This window comes from Amblyomma americanum, chromosome 6, assembly GCF_052857255.1.
Source record: "Amblyomma americanum isolate KBUSLIRL-KWMA chromosome 6, ASM5285725v1, whole genome shotgun sequence".
Taxonomy (NCBI): Eukaryota; Metazoa; Arthropoda; class Arachnida; order Ixodida; family Ixodidae; genus Amblyomma; species Amblyomma americanum.
The window spans coordinates 130,275,269-130,291,842 of NC_135502.1; the positions used below are offsets into that span (position 1 = coordinate 130,275,269).

Sequence of the window (16,574 nt, forward strand, 5' to 3'; positions counted from 1 at the left end):
TCATACTACTACCGGTGCAGCTGCGCCGTGATTAAGCGATGCAACACTGTCCCAACAGGTGGCTGTTTCAAACACTGCCATCGGAGGGGCTTGTGAGATCCAGGTTGCACTTCTGGAGCTCCCGTAAGATTTATGCGCAGGGCCACGTTGGGCAGTTGGCAATTGCATTGAGAGAGGAGCCGGAAATCTTTGTTGATCGTCTTTCGGGTCAGCAGCCGAAAGCCATAGCCACTGAGCCACCGCGGTGGTGGCGGTGACGACAACCTAAATCCGGGCGCATTAAAACAAAAATTAGGGGCGATCAATTGGATCGATGTGGTGGAAATGCGATAGCATTCTTCTTTCACTTGTCAGTCTATTTCAGTTCTGATTATATTCTTGGTATAGACGAATTCTAATCCTCAGTCCATTTCTTTCGACTCTACAATCAATTGCGACTCTGACTCTGCAAATTCCGACAACGCAACTACACAAAATGCGTAACATGGTAAGATCCGTGAGAATCCTCATACCATCACCGGTGCAGTGGCGGTGCGGTTCAGCGGATCACCAATGTACTGGCAGGTGGCTGTTTCAAACACAGCCACCGGTGACAATAACTCACGCAAGCCCCATTTTGTAGCGGTAGCTACATTACGGTAGCATTTCGAGCCTTCAGCGTGGCGGCGCCATGGCGGTAGCGGCGCCGCCACCCCGTGGCTGCGCCGTCACGCTGTCACATGGTTGGTCACGTGATGCGTAGCAGCTGCCGGCGGCGTGGTGCCGTGGCTGGTCACATGATGCGGAGCAGCTGCTGCTGCCTGCGGTGCGGTGCGGCGCGGCGCGACGGCGAAACCGAGCTGCAACAGCTGTGCGCATGCGCCGTGTCAAGTGGAACGAAGAGGAAGAAGGAACGCCCAGCGAAACGGAGCGGCGAAAGACTGACTTTGCAATTTAAGTGAGCAAGTTTCGCCCGGCCAGCTGTAGCTATCGCGTCACTCCAGGTTTAACCAGAGCTAAACCACCGCCATTTTTGCACTGATAGTACTTCGGGAGGCTGCAAATTTGGCACGTAGGGCTGCGGTTGTCTGAGTCAGTTTCGTTTTTGCTGATTGATTCTGCGTCCGGCGTCCCCCTCCTCTCTCTTGCATGTGGAGGGGAGGCGGAGAGAGGTCAATAGGGAGGGAGGAGGTGGACGGTTGACAGGTGGCAGGTGGAGGGAGGCTAATCCCTCTAAACACCACCAAGAAGTCGGAGGCTTGATACGGACGCCGATGCTACCGGGTAATCTTCGCCTTCATGACCCTCCGATGCTATAGGTTTAAAGACACACGGTATACACCTGATTCCAATATGTGCTGGCAATGCGAAAGCAACCGGAGGTTTTGATGCCTTTGCCGGAAGCGGCCGGTAGGGCTTGTCAGACCAAGATTGCTCTTTCCGAGTCCTCCCTTTACACCATCTGCCTCCTGATACGCTTGGCTGGTGGAGGCTTTATATACGCAAACATGGTCTGGTGACGTAACTGCCTGTATAGTGAATTCACTTCCATCAGTCAATGGACACTCGCAGGTGTGGTGAAGTCACTTTTCTCCATCCACTGAGATTTCTCCCCTCTGGTGAAGGCACTGCCGACGGCACTGCCCCAGAGCCAATCACGATTTTTCTGGATGACGCCAGACGGCACCAGGTGTTTGTTCCAGTGAGGGTACTATGCTAATCCATAATAATAGAACGCTAGACATTTCTTCGCACTCTTGGAAATTTCTGCTCTCCAAAAAAGTGGATGAGGAGGAAGTTCGATCGACCAGCGGCCCTTAAGCTACAGCTCGGAATGAGTTAACGACATTCATCACGCAAAATACCTCACCCCCTGAAAGACCTTATTGTTGCTTCAAAGGTACCTTTTTGTGTGATACTTGTCTACTGCCACCGGCAGGGTCCTTCACCAACTAATATTAAATGCACGGGCACGACGTGATTACTTTAAAACGATGTATATCGCGCGTGACAGCTGCCATCTCCAGAATTGTTCTCAGCGTTTTAAGCTCTATACCAGGAATGTTCTTAGTCACCTTCAAACAGAGCGCCGCCGAGAGAAACCGTCATACACTAAAGCCGTCGTCTGCAGCGCGCACTTGCTGCTAGCGGCACCGCAGAAATTTTTCGGTTTTTCGGGTGGAAGCCCGTCTCGGTAAATATTTTAATGCGAAAACACTACTCCCGTGGGCTGACTCCGGGCAAGGCCTTGTCATGTTTGTATGCTTGCGATGTTTGCGCGTTTGTGCCAAGTGAAAGAAAAAAAATTGGCGGTGGTTTAGCTCTGGTTAAGCCTGGAATGACGAGACAGCTACAGCTGGCCGAGTGGAACTTGCTCAGGAGCTGCTCAGCATCACGTGACCAACCACATGACAGCATGGCGGCGCTGCCACAGGGCGCAGGGTGGCAGCGCAGCCACGCTGAAAGCTCGAAATGCTACCCGAATATAGCTATCGCTACAAAATAAACAGATCAAATACATATCCGCGGCTGGTTTTCTAACCTGCGGCTGTGCGAGCAGGTCAGCTTCGCTGGCCAATGCGCGAGAGCACTATATGCTATGGCCATAGCCGAACACACCTCCTGTTAAACTGCAATACACTCTCGCGATGTGCATTGCACTCCATATTCTTTATCTATCAATACTACTATCAAACTAATATTCGCGCTTTTAGCTACGGGTCGGTTGTGAGAGGAAGATGTGCGCTGCATGCGTTGGCGTGGACAACGTCGTGGCAGGAAGGCGGCACTACAGCAGTACGCGTTCGCGCTGGCAACTTTGCGGCCGAAACGTGGCAGTATTGCATGGGCCGTCGGCGTACAAAGTGTAAATTGGTATTGATGAGTAAAAAGTTGAAGACGCGCGCAACTAGCTCTTTGAGTCAGTGGACACCTGAATCGCGCTTTCAGTTATGGGGTGGTGGCGTCCACCTCCAAAAAACTGTGATTTTGCGCAATATTGCCTGCTTAGCGATGCTTAACCGAAAGCCACCTTTTCTGTTCTGCGTCATGCGCAAAGAGGTGAAATATTGCTTAAGTCTTTTATCTATATTCAAAACACGGTGAAACTCCCCCCTGAAATACAGCGCAGTGTTAGTGTTTGCTTCACCTCTGTCCAAGGCTTGTCAATTAAGGGACGATACATCGGAAGTCATCCCTGTTTTATGGGCGCACACGTTCTTTCTCTTTTTTTTTTTGACGGGGGCTCCGGTCTATGGCAGCGTGGGCTCTTAGGACGCGCGCCTTTGGTTTAAAAGGCCAAATTTACCCCGGCCGCAGCGTCGAAATGAATTTAATTATTTGAATTATTTATTACTGATCTTGTTTTTGCCAACACCTACTAAAGTTCTTTGACTTTAAATTGGAGCCTAGCTGAAAGTGTAGTAAGTTACGTTGCAGGATATATCTACGCACCCAAAAGTAGACATGCCTCACCTGTTTTCCGGTGTCCGCCAACACTATCATTACTGTTCCGAGGAAACAAGTATTTAAACTCTATTACTGCATACTTAAGTATTAGAAAATCTACTGAAGGGTGTGGTATGTGCGGTTTTATGTGATAGCGTCAGAGCCTTATTGGGACGAAAAGTCGGGGGCGTCCCATACTTGCCACCTGGCAGGGGGTTGTTGCCACCTGCCATGGTTGGTACATGGAACAGCCAGCTGGAACCTGCCATTTGCCACCGTTGCCAGGTGGCAAATTGAAGACAGATAAATGTCCCTCCTCTTCTAGAGAAGACAAGGTGGAGACAGGAAAGTGACTTCCACGAGAAGAACGCTGTCCCATGCCAAGGTTGGTGCACGGAAATGACAGCTGCAACCTACTATTACGCAAACACTTTTTAATTATTAGCAAAAAAAATGTATCATTGCGGAAGACTCATAAATAGATTAAACCACGAATATTTACGAAATAGGGAAAGAAAGCCAGAAATTGTATGTACGTGAAGTATTTTTAACTGAGTGAAAGACGCTACGGTTTAAAATCACGAGCTAAAATACTGACAGATGTAAGAGAATGGCGTTTAACTTAGTGTTGTAATTTGTGAAATTTGTTTGTTTTTTTGCTGAGTTAGAAACTTGGTGGTCTTTCATTTTTTTTTTGTATATACGATTGTATGATTAGCATGTTAGTTGTATTATTATTTTTCTCATTTTTTCTTCTTTAAGTTTTATGATTATTATTAATGTGTGATGCTTTATATCCTCGTAACAGATGTAACGCTGGCTGCCTGGACTTTTAAAAGCAATATGTCCTTAGATTGACCAGTACACCTTTCTATACGATTTGCTGAGAAATAAACGATGATTGATTGAACCTGCCATGGCAGGCGGGAAATTGGAGAAGGCGAAAGCCCGCCTCCCCTCTTCTAGGTGAGAGGAGGGAGGGACCGGAAGGTGTCTGCCACGCGAAGAGCCTTGTCACCTGCCGAGGCAGGTAATAGGAAGAGCCAGCTGCCACCTGCCAAGTTTGGTGGATGACAAAGTGGAGAGAGGGAAATCCACCGATACACATGTATGGTATTTGTGGTCGTGCATTGCAGCTCAGAGAGCAAGCTTCTTAAGCTATTGCATTTTCCCAGCTTATGGTAACTAGGTGCCCTCTAAGATTTTTGTTGCGATGCAGACCCTTGATGAAAGAATAAATGAAGCCAGGAAGTATGGACTCAGCTAGCAAAGGATAATGCACTGCGAATTCTTTTTTCTCATTTGTTATTTGAGTACTTTTGCCATTTCTGCATTGTGCAGGCGCTCTTACAACTATTAATCACAAGTCCCCCAACAGGATTCTTCTTGCCCTGTTTTCCCTCTGGTTGAGACCAGTAGTCCCCTCTATCGGGGCTGCTCGGCAAGAACGAAGCGAGCGTATACTCACCGAATCCCAGGAGGAGACAGAGCAGAAGCAGAAGTCCGGCTTGCCAGCGGCGGCTCCTGTCCGCCAGGGGCCGCTGGCAGCCCCCTGGTGACGTCACCGAACGCCTGCTCTGTCCGGCACTGCGAAGGCAAGCATAAGGAGCTGTCATTGCTATACCACAGGGCAGAAAATAGAAAAAGCAAAAGAACAAGAGTTGGGAACAATAGGCGATGACCCGTTATTTTTACTCCGCTGACCAACCATCGTTTTTGAAGTTCTGGTATGGACAAGACGTTTTGTGTTGAAATTGTAAAGCAGCGTGAGAAACAATGCGATACGAATTGGGAGAGTTGGCTTTTGCCTTCCATAACTGCAGCGCATTTGACGGCACAGAGGAGAAGATAAACAACAGAACGCAGCGCTCTGTTGTGTGTATTCCTTTCTGTGGCGTCAAATGCACTTAAGTTAGAGGTGGCGAGAATCACAAGGACGAGCGGAAGACGTCCGTCTTGTCCGCGAGTAGGCCTTGGCGTTGTCCAAGTAGGCCTTTCCAGCAAGTAGGGCTGTTCCTACAAATCGAATAGCAACAATAAACAAAATCTCTATTTTTGATGTTTCACTATACTAAGCAAGGCAGAGACAACGAAATTTCAGAACGTATAATTTCGTCTTATGGTTGGTTTCTGTCTTTCTTGAAGCTTGAAGAACGAACTGTTTTCTTCTCGCGAACGAACTGTGCGTGGCGGTTGCAAATGCCGAAGGAGATTCACTCCATACTTAAGTTGAATCCGGCTATGAATATTGTTGTTGTTAAGAACTAGTGGCGCACACATAACTGACGAGCACAGAAAAATGATGCAGACGGAAAGAGCGCCAACTCTGAAGTGGTTCTATTCGTTCCACTAGAGCTTGCATAGACAGCATTGAAACGAATAAAATCATATGATGGTTTGCGCCTTTTCTGTCTTCGTCGTTTTCCTGCGTTCCTCAGTTTAGTGTGCGAAACTAGTTCCTAACAACAGCCATGCACCCATTCGGCCAACAACAAGTTCTAGGCTATAGATGCGACGACGTGAAGACATGTCTGCAAAGGTAGGCGTCAAGGCCTGCATTGATGTGAATCGATGTAAGCCTTAACACACACAAAAAAGAATAAAAACAAGGAATCAGGCGTCCGTTGCGTCAAGTCATGCCACGCGGAGCTGCATATTTATGCGACACTTTGTGACCCCTGATAAAACTCCCACACGGAGTTTGTTTAAAGGGACATTTATTGATAAAGTCATGCACTCGGAAAGACATATGATCACCGGATGGTGAATGCAAAGGAGGTGTGCAAAAAAAAAAAAACGGTGAAATCACGAACGTTTACTTTCTTAACAGCTGATATACATAACTAGTGGAAAAATAGTTTACAACCTTAAGGTTTCCATAGCTCAAATTTGCACAAGTGTCTCCCTATTTTCGTTAATACAAAATACTGCACTTCTAATTCGGTTCCAAGAAGGAAGACTGATAAAAATACAGTGATCAAAAGTGGCATAGGAAGCTAGTGCATAAAGCAAGTGCGTCGATCTACATTAATTCCAAAAGCAGCGAAGTCGTAGAAAAAAAAAATTTCTTTCCTTTTGGTCATACACTAGGTGCCTGTTTTTTTCGTACCACCCAAAAGTTATTACAGTTAACAAAGCGCCAATATCAACCGTGAACTTTCCATATATACTGCGCAGTATTCGTAATTGAAAAATATTCTGAAAAATATTTTTTTGAAATTACTATTAGAGATACGTTATCAGTGTGGCATTATTTAAATCTAATCAAATCAAAATCAGTTTTCTTCAAACGACTAGTAGGAAGTACATGTGAATCATCTGGGCCCTTAGCCTTCTCGGCTAGACTTGGGCCCATGCAGGAAGTGCGAAAAATAATTATAGCGAGACAACTCAGTATTTTACACAGAATTCATGTAACAGCAGTTATGCGACAGTTATACACAAAGAAAGGCGAGAGGCTCAAGAAATTATAGAATAGTTCGGAGGACAAAAAAGAATAAAAGGAAGAATGCATCGAAGAAAAACACAGACTTATAGTGGAGTCGAATATTGCTGGCTTCGGAAAATTTTGTTTATATCGGCGATTGAGAATCAACCTACATTTAAGTTAGCAGGCAGTTGGTTCCAAATTTTAGTAGTGGCATAGGCGATAGTTCTTTTACCGTACACATTATTAACAGCTGGAAGGTTAACACCACAACTGAAAAAATTTCTAGTTGGACGAGATGGACATACAAAAACAGATGATAGTGGGATGTTATGGTTTAGTATATGTATAACCACACAAGCTAGTTTGAAATCCCGCATAGCAAAGAAAGGTGTAATGTCTAAGTGATGAAAGAACGGAGCGCATCTATCTGTTTGTTTACTATGTGTTATTATTCGAAGTGCTCTTTTTTGTAAAATTACTATTTGATTTAAGTACGTGTTATGCTTAAGTCCCCAGGACTCCACACAGTAAGTCATATTGTTTTGAAAAAGGCAATAATACAAACTTTTTAATGTGCGAAGCGAGAAGAACTTTCTAGCTTTTATTAGGACAAAGCAAGCCCGTTTCAATTTGCTGCTTACTCGAATTATTAGAGGATTAAAATTGAAAGTTGAATCTAGAGTTACACCAAGATATACCTGTTGATCGACTCGTTCGAGGTGGTTTGCGCCTATTCGTAACTCATTTAAGCTATATGAAGTTTTATATGGACTAGAGAACACAATGTATTTAGTCTTTGAGGTGTGTATTGTTAATTTATTTTGTAAAAACCACTGGCACCATCTGAGAAAGACCACTATTAGCGTGCCTTTCGAGCATATTAGGGTCATCACTAGAGAAGAGAAGGGCTGTATCATCAGCATACATAACAGTTTGGGCATAATTCAAAGCATCTGGCAGATAATTTATGTACAAGGAAAAGAGTAATGGTCCCAATACCGAGCCCTGAGGCACGCCACAAAGGATGGAATGAACGCTTGATACGAATTTGTCGATTTTAACACATTGCTTGTGACCAGAAAGATAGCTATCGAAAAACTGCTTCGCTTGACCTCTGAATCCATACCGATGTAATTTTATAGCAGTATATTATGGTTCACAGTGTCAAACGCTTTCTTAATATCAACAAGAATGCCAACTACATACTCTTTGTTATTTAATGATTTGTTGATTAATTCACTTAAACACTGTACAGCCGTGGAAGTAGATCTGTTTTTCCTAAAACCATGTTGGTTGTCTACTAGTACGTTATATTTATCTGGAAAATGGGTAAAACGTTTCATCAATAACTTCTCAAATACTGTGTTAAGGGCACTAAGTATTGATATTGGTCGGTAATTCTGGATGTCATCCATACTACCGGACTTGTATATTGGCGTGACTTGCGCTATTTTAAATTCGTCTGGATATGTGGTCATGAAGAAGGGTGCATTAAATAATTTTTCTAAATGCCCACTCAGTCCCTCAATGTGCTGTTTAATGACCAGTAAGGGGATTTTATCTTTACCTGGTGTTCTGCCTCCAGTCATTGTTTGAACGGTGGAAATGATTTCATCATAAGTAATGTCATCAAAAACAAAAGAATTAAGTACAGGAGCTCGGGGGCTTCCTGCATGCTTAGTTGTTTCGCAAGAGTTGGACCTATATTACAAAAGTATTGATTAAAGTCTTCCGCAAGGCTTTCTGTGGTTCTAGTTGGTGGGATAATTTCTGGCAATATATGATCCTTCTCTCGAAGTGTAATGACTGAGTTCACTATTTTCCATATTTTACGCGGATCATGTTGGTTGGTTTCTATAAGAGTTGTATGATACTTCTTTTTGGATTTTCTATGTAAGGCCAGAGCTTTATTTCTATGTATTTTATATTGTAGACGATAGTATTTATTATCTTTGAACTGCTTGTGGTTTCTATACTATTTATCTTTAGTTTGTATAGCAACTAAGACCTCAGTCGTTACCCAAGGACATATTGGGTCAGAATAATGAGATTTTGCATTAATAATTGTTTCTTTAAAGCAAGATGAGATAAAATTTATAAGGTGGTCGAATTCTTTGTTAATATTCTTACTGTTCTCAACATCAATCTCTAGGGTGCGTATACGGGAACTTAACAGGCTGTGATCAACAGTTGTTTTCACGCGTTTCTTAATTTCTTTTTTGAGAGGAGAACACGATGCTAGAAAAAACACTGGAAAATGGTCAAAAATATCAGCATCAATAACTCCAGAGAAAGACTGTGAGGTTTCGAAATTGCATAATATATGGTCTATGAGCGTCGCTGTGGAGGGGGTGACTCGAGTTGGTTGTGTTATTTGGTTAAGGAACCCGTAAGACTCAATCAGGTTCACGTATGGTGCTGCATTGTCATTAAGAGTGTCAATATTAATGTCTCCACATATTATTGCAGGATTATTCATAGAAGCGAAGTGTTCTAGAGCAGGTTCAAAGGCATCCAGAAAAAGACTAAAGTGCGAACTTGGGGAACGGTATAAAACACCTACAGTTAACTTGGAACTCAGTTCAAGGAATAAGAAATAATATGCTTCGGGAACCTGACATGTCAGTTTGGGACAATGCTTGAAAGAAATATTATTGTGTACATACAAAGAAACTCCTCCGCCACGCGCCTTTGTTGGTCGCGAGAGATAAAATGAATTAAAAATTTCGAATATTAAAGAATTCATCAGCTTTCAACCACGTTTCTGACAACGCGATTATATCATACTCAAAGTAATGAGACTGTAATAAAACCAGCAAAGAGTCAATATTTTTAGTTAAGCTTCTAATATTGCATTGTAGGATCTTCAGATTATGCGCAGCTGAAAAAGCCGCGTTCAGATGCGACACATTACACATTTCTGGAGATGGCTTACCTACTGCAGAGGCCACAAAATCATACAATTAAATTCAAGTCTTCCTCACAAGTGATGTGAATGACTGACGAGGTTTCAGTTTTCCGGACAAGAATTTTTTCATTGGAAACCCAGGAAAATTTCCACTGTTTTTCTTTCCTTTTCTGAGTGGTCTTGCCGAGCAAGATCTTCAATTTCGGACATAAATGTTCATTTATCTATATAGGATTGTCATCTTCGAATTGCAAGTTTAATGTGAAAAGTTTCTTCCTTTTTGCGAGTTGGAGGAAGTTGTCTCTGACTTTGCGAGATGCAAATCGAAGAACAATGTTGGATTTCGTCTTATCTTTAGTTGATATGCGTACCTTTAGTTGATAAGCTTTCGAGTTATAAGCATTTAATATAATTACAGCAAGATATTAAGAAATGCGACAGACAGGGAGGATTACTTTACCGTGAACGTGTTCAAGTGCATTACTCCGGAAAGAACTCAAGGTAAGTATGCGCATCATCATCTGGACTCCGCCCAATACAGGACAAAGCCTTCTTCTATCACTGTCGAATTGAAACTCTTCCGTGACAGCTGCACCCATCCTGTGCCTGCAAACTTGTTAGTGTCCTCCGCCCAGCTGACTTTCGACCGTCTCCTGCTACGCTTGCCTTCTCTTGGAATCCAGTCCGTTGCACTTAAAGAAGAAAATACGAGCCAAAAAAAGACGAACACACCAGGAGAGAACAACACAGGACAACGGCTCTCCTGGTGTCTTCGTATTTTTTTGGCTGGTATTTTCTTCTTTAACATGCCATACCAACAGGCCCACCATTCTGCCCTGCTTCGTTGCACTTAAGGACCAGCGGTTATTTATCATGCCTTCGCATTACATGCCCTGCCGAAGCCCAGTTCTTCCTCTTGATTTCGACTGGGATATCATTAACACGCGTTTGTTTCCTGACCATTCTACCCTCTTCATGCCTCTCAACGTTAGTTATCATTTCCTTTCGGTGGCTCACTGCGTTGTCCTTAATTTAAGTCCAACCCTTTTCTTTACTCTCCACATCTGTGTTTGACCTTGTTGCACGGGAATATGGGCGCGAAACATCCTAACCCTTAGAGATATATAGTAATTGAAATGGTCATCACAAAGATGAACGACAACAGAAGTAAAGTGCTTTATATAAAAGACTGTAGCCCGCCCAGTAGTGCTGAGAAAAAAAAAAGCTTCATTAAAAAAACTAAGGACAATTCAGTCCAATTATTTTTCTGTAAACATTAATTCGCTTGCTCTTTCTTTGTGTATTAACCGATGTAGGACAGCAAAAGAATCATTTATGACGGAGAAAGTTGAATTTAAAACTGTTGCCGCCAGTCGATTCACACCCGTAAAGTATATACACTGTTGGCCGTGCCTGTATTTGTTTTTTTAGTGTTTTAAAGCTCATAAAAGCTCTGTTTTCGGTGAGATTTGACTCTTTGTCGTTAGAATGCCATAGTGTCAATAAAGGCCATCTGCAATTTTTTTTCCTGTGTTCTTTAAAGCTGTATTTTTATTCAGCTATGAAACGGACTTGAATGTCTTCACACGAGCATAACAAACTCAGCAAAACCTCGTTACCTAGACCCCCATTAATTCGAAAAATTAGATGATTCGGAAAACCCGTGTGATCCAACGAAACACATGTACTATTCTACGGCCTGAGATGCTCGTTAATTTGGAGGAATTTGGATGAGCTTCGGATAATTCGGACAGATGGTGGAGCTCGCGTGTGCACAGGTAAGCGGAGTTGAGGTGATAATGCATGAACGACCAGATGGCTGACACGAGTAGCGCTTTTGTCTAACCGAAAAGTAAAGCCTTCGCACTCATCGCTATAATCATCAGTCGGAAGGTACCACGGCGCTGTCGTAGCGCGCGTGTCGCGAACCTGCTATAACTGTTCGTCGTGTTACCTTAGAGTCTCTAGGTGTTCTAAGTACCTGATGTGCTTCCACGCAGGGAGCTTTTTTCTTTTGCAGAGATAGCTACATTACGGTAGCATTTCGAGCCTTCAGCGTGGCTGTGGCATGTGACCGTGGCGGCGCCGCCACCGCCACGTGGTCACCTGGTTTGTCAGGTGACTTGTCACTTGATGCGGAGCAGCTACTGCTGCCGGCGGAGCGGCGCGCCTGCGAAACCGGGCTGCAACAGCTGTGCGCATGCGCCGTGTCAAGTGGGACGAAGATGAAGGAACGCCCAGCGAAACGGAGCGGCGAAAGACTGATTTTGCAATTCAGCTGAGCAAGTTCCACTCGGCAAGCTGTAGCTATCGCGTCACACCAGGTTTAACCAGAGCGAAACCACCGCCAAATTTTTTTCGGTTCCAGGGGGTTATCGATACCCATAGTGTCCCATTTGGCGGATTAGCTAAACAAAAATCTCTCCATAATCAATAATTTCTCTTGTGAAGCAGTCAATGGTCACAGTTTTTTTCAGAATCAATAGTTTTTGAATGTCGGACACTCGTAATTGTTTTATTATCGGTAACTCCGACAATTAGACGTTCGGTCAGCTCGGACACATTTTCCAGTTCATGAAATCCAAATTAAAGGGTTTAAGTCTTAGCCATGTAAGAAAACTCATTAACGACATGTATTTCATAAGAGGGCCTAGAAGCCGGAACCATATATTGGAGATGCTTAGAAGCGCACATAAATATGAATGTTGTCTCATGTGGGTTAACTTTGAGGTAGCTACAGGGAAACCAGAGCGCGAAATTTCCATGGTCGCTGCATAGCTTAGTGCTTAAGAAGTCAATGATGCGTCTGTGGAAAGAAAGATGGAGTCTGCGGTGTTAAGGAGGCAGTAAAAGTTTAAGAGGTAATTATCAAAATCCTTAACATATGCTAACATTAAGCGCGCATTAACAAGAAACGTCCACATAAACAACACTTGTTCAAACGCATGAAGACAATTAGGTTTTCAACGCCGAAAGTTTGCAACGGGGTCTCGTGAGGTCATGTTATCTGCGTATAAAAACGCATATACGGCCCGTACTTGAGTACAGCAGCAAACTACGAAATATTTACCAAAAGGATAATGTCGATAAGCATTAAAGAATACAAAACATCGTCCTCCAGCACACCTACTGTGAGTAATCGCGCCACGACAACGGAACCTCTCTGAGGAGCCCAGCGTGCATACCAATCCTGTTAGGCTACCGCATCCATGAAATTTCTTTTCTTACCTACTATAACCACATAAACTAAAAAAAATGACTGCCTCAAACCAAGCGTTTTGCATTAGGCCGATTGCTTCAAAGTCTGATACACTTGTTCTTTTTCCACTGGCCACAGAGACAAGGAACGCATTTCTGCACGACGTTATGGATACCACTTTCGTGGACCCATTCACCGATAAGAGAGAAATGTAATTTCAGAGAGGAGAGGTTCACCATGGTTTTTGTTTTTCTTTTGCGTGATCGAGTCATCTTTGAAACTTTCATTGGTGTCTTTTTGTTGTGCTTCTGTGTTTGCACCTTTTTAACTTACGCACCATAGGGCGCTTCCTGTACATAGCATGTACTGGCCTGTTTTAAGATAAATAAGTAAATAAGTAAATGAAAATGTATCCAAGTATGAAATTTTTGGCGGTGCTTATGTTAGAAAATTTACAACAGTTGTCTTGACGAGGAACATATGTAACGTAAAAAAAATTCGAAGGGGTACTTAACCTCCGCCTTAAGTAAATGACGCGATAGCGTTAATGAGTTAATGCCCATATATGAGAAATTAGGCACCCTCAACTTTACATTCACATGTCCCTGGGAGCCTCATACCACCCCTGGGGCAACGGTGCAGTGGTTGAGGGAGGCGCCACTGCCCTGCGATGACAGGTACTGCCACCGGTGGGTCTTGTGCGGCCCATGCTTCTCTTCTTGAGCAACCTGTCGCCATCAACCATTAATTTAACTGCCACCTACCAGGGTGGCTAGCAATCCAGTGGGCAGGTTGCAATGATAACACAACGTCACGTTGTCTAGGTTGCCCAGCTTGCTAGGTTGCTTCTACGGGGGTAGCTGCCTGGACCACCCCAAGCCACCCTGTTTATCGCTCACAACGCCGACAACGCCGACGCCGGTTTTTCCGTGTAACGGGGCTTTAACGAACGGTGTCGCATTAAAAAGCATTGCTTAGAACTACATTTTTCGGTTCTCTTGAGGCATAGAAAAAGAATAAATCTCCACTGACGTCAAGTGACAGCAATGCAAGCACGGCATAAATCTCCACTGACGTCAAGTGACAGCAATGCAAGCACGGCATACCTCGTATTCCACGCAGCGCTTCGAACAATCTGATGCTGCCATACAGTTATCCAAACTGATTGAGTTTACATATCGTCGGACTTAATCTTATCTTTCAGTAAACTTACTCTGGCTGACTGAGATCAACAGAGTATACTGAGGGGGCAGTTGGTCACCCATAATATAAAAAAACGTAGCTTAGGGATGGGACGAAGAAGGGCGAAGACAGCACGGTTGCTACACTTACGACTGAATAGAATTCTATTCAGTTGTAAGTGTAGCAACCGTCCTGTCTTCGCCCTTCTTCGTCCTGTCCATATGGTACATTTTTGTTTATAATATGGCTGAGATCACACACTGTGTAATCACCCTCAACACCTCCTAGATATCATAAGAGATCCTACTACGGGATCCACACCCACGCGCTTCAGGCCTTTTTACATACTCGACGCTGACAACCTTCCAACAACGGTGTCGTGCGAAGGACCCCAGAGAAAATACTTCCCACCCGGCTGCTGTTGAAAGGTGCTTTTTAAGTGCAACACTTTCAAAGAGAAACTGATGCAAATTGAAGTTGGCCTCTATCGATGCACTACCGCGTTTTAACAGCAGAGAGGCTACTCTCGCTGAAAACGGTGCTTTTAAATGCTGGAAGAAGTAAAATAATAGAACAAGAGTATCGCCAACAAAAGATATAACATCCGTGTATTGCTGGTGCTCACCTACGGGGCAGAAATATGGAGGCTAACGAAAAGGGTTCAGCTTAATTACAGGACAAAGCAGCGAGCCATGGAAAGAAAAATGATAGGTGTAACGTTAAGAGACAGGAAGAGGGAAGAGTGGGTGAGGGATCAAACAGGGGCTAATGACATCCTAGTCGAAATCAAACAGAATAAACGGGCTTGGGCAGGGCATTTAATGCGAAGGCAAGATGACCGCTCGGTAACGGAATGGATTTAGAGAAGGCAAGCATAGCAGGGGGCAGCAGGAAGCTAGGTCGGAGGATGAGATCTATGTCTTGTCCCCTGCTCAATTTTGTTTTTTAATCATGCCATACCAACTTGCCCCCCATCGCTCACTCTTGAGATTAAGAAGTTTGCGGGGATAGGGTGGCCACAGGTAGCACAGGGAAGCGTTAATTGGAGAGGTATGGGAGAGGCCTTTGTCCTGCAATGGGCGTAGTTGGGCTGATGATGACATCTTTTAACTCTAATCACACTATTCAGCCTTTTAAATGCCCCTTTTGGCTCCTTTTTGTACTGTTTTTCGTGTGATGTTTTCGCATACAGATTTATCTCCAGTCTTTTCATGTCGCGTCGCATTTGTTGCTATGTGCCGCGCAGCGAACTCAGCGGTTGTTCATGTGCTTCCCCGCTCATTGTGCCTATTTACATGCCAACCCTCTCCGAAGGAAAGATCCAGTTGAAGACAGCGCTATGGTGTGCGTCTTTTCTTCATCCGTGACAAAAAGTTGCGCCGTGCATTGAAGTAAGTTTGTAATAAATCTACTGGATGTAGGTGACTATGTTTAGAGACGCTAAGCGCTGCGGACAACAAAACTTTCGTTCACTACTACGACTGTGACCAACGATAACTCTTCCATTTTGGCGCTGATGAAGAAAAATTATAATTGTGGTGTAGAAATGACAATTATATACCCGATGGAGTCCTTTATTCGTTTTTCTGACTTAATTTACCGCGAAAATTGTGCGCAATACCTTTAGTTTTGACATCTGTTAGCACCTGTTTTGGTGGCTTAGAGGCTTAGGCGCTCGACTGCCCGCTGAGCACTCGGTCTCGAATTTCAGCCGAAGCGGAAGGCAGAGTCGAGTGTGCTTTTTCAACGTCAGAGCACGTTAAAGAACCGCAGATTGTCGAAATTGCTGCAGAGGTTTTCGCTACAGCCTCCCTCATAGGCCGTGTGTACCTTTTTGACGTTGAACCTCGCAAACAGAACATAGCGCACCAACAAATTTCTTTTCAGCAATCACTTCAGAAAGCATACAATGCCTCGCTTGTTTTGTCTTTTTGTTCTCCTTGTGGTACCTGTTCCTTCTGCGCTGATACCAGTAAAATAAGAATACTCTACGTCCTGATTTGAAAGTTAGCGAAGTGATTCCATCCTATAAATCATGCGACCAGCATTATCGGCACGGTTACCGGCATATTTCACAGCAAGTACACCGTGCTAAATATTAAAGCATAGGTCTTGCTAGCTTACTCGAGCCGAATTCATTTTTTTCCAAGCTCACTTCATGCATTTTGGAAAAATAAATACTTCTAAAAAAAGTGTCTTTCCTTCATTGTTCTTTAGCAGATTGCATCTTGCTCGATTTTTTCGATGTGCTTGATAAAATATGTCATAAATTGTTTTGCCAGTTATACCTACTTAACATTGGTCGTAAACCTCGTAAATGGGTTAAGCGGTTTTTTTCTTGAATTTCCACAAAGCTTGAGCTTTGAATCTAGACACGTACGCAAACCTGGTGCATTCCAGGGTGTTGTTGTTGGCCTCTTGTGGAGTGC

The 16,574-nt window shown here is 43.9% G+C and overlaps 1 protein-coding gene across 2 annotated transcripts in view; it reads right to left on the reverse strand.

Moving 5' to 3' along the window:
• The window catches only part of LOC144094103 (cell adhesion molecule Dscam1-like), a 519,023-nt gene that overhangs the window by 430,016 nt on the left and 72,433 nt on the right, over positions 1-16,574 (reverse strand). For both annotated transcript variants that reach the window (XM_077628014.1, XM_077628013.1), the window contains exon 3: positions 4,895-5,013. In XM_077628014.1, the coding sequence (XP_077484140.1) occupies positions 4,895-5,013 (119 nt within the window). The remainder of the gene's footprint in view (positions 1-4,894; positions 5,014-16,574) is intronic.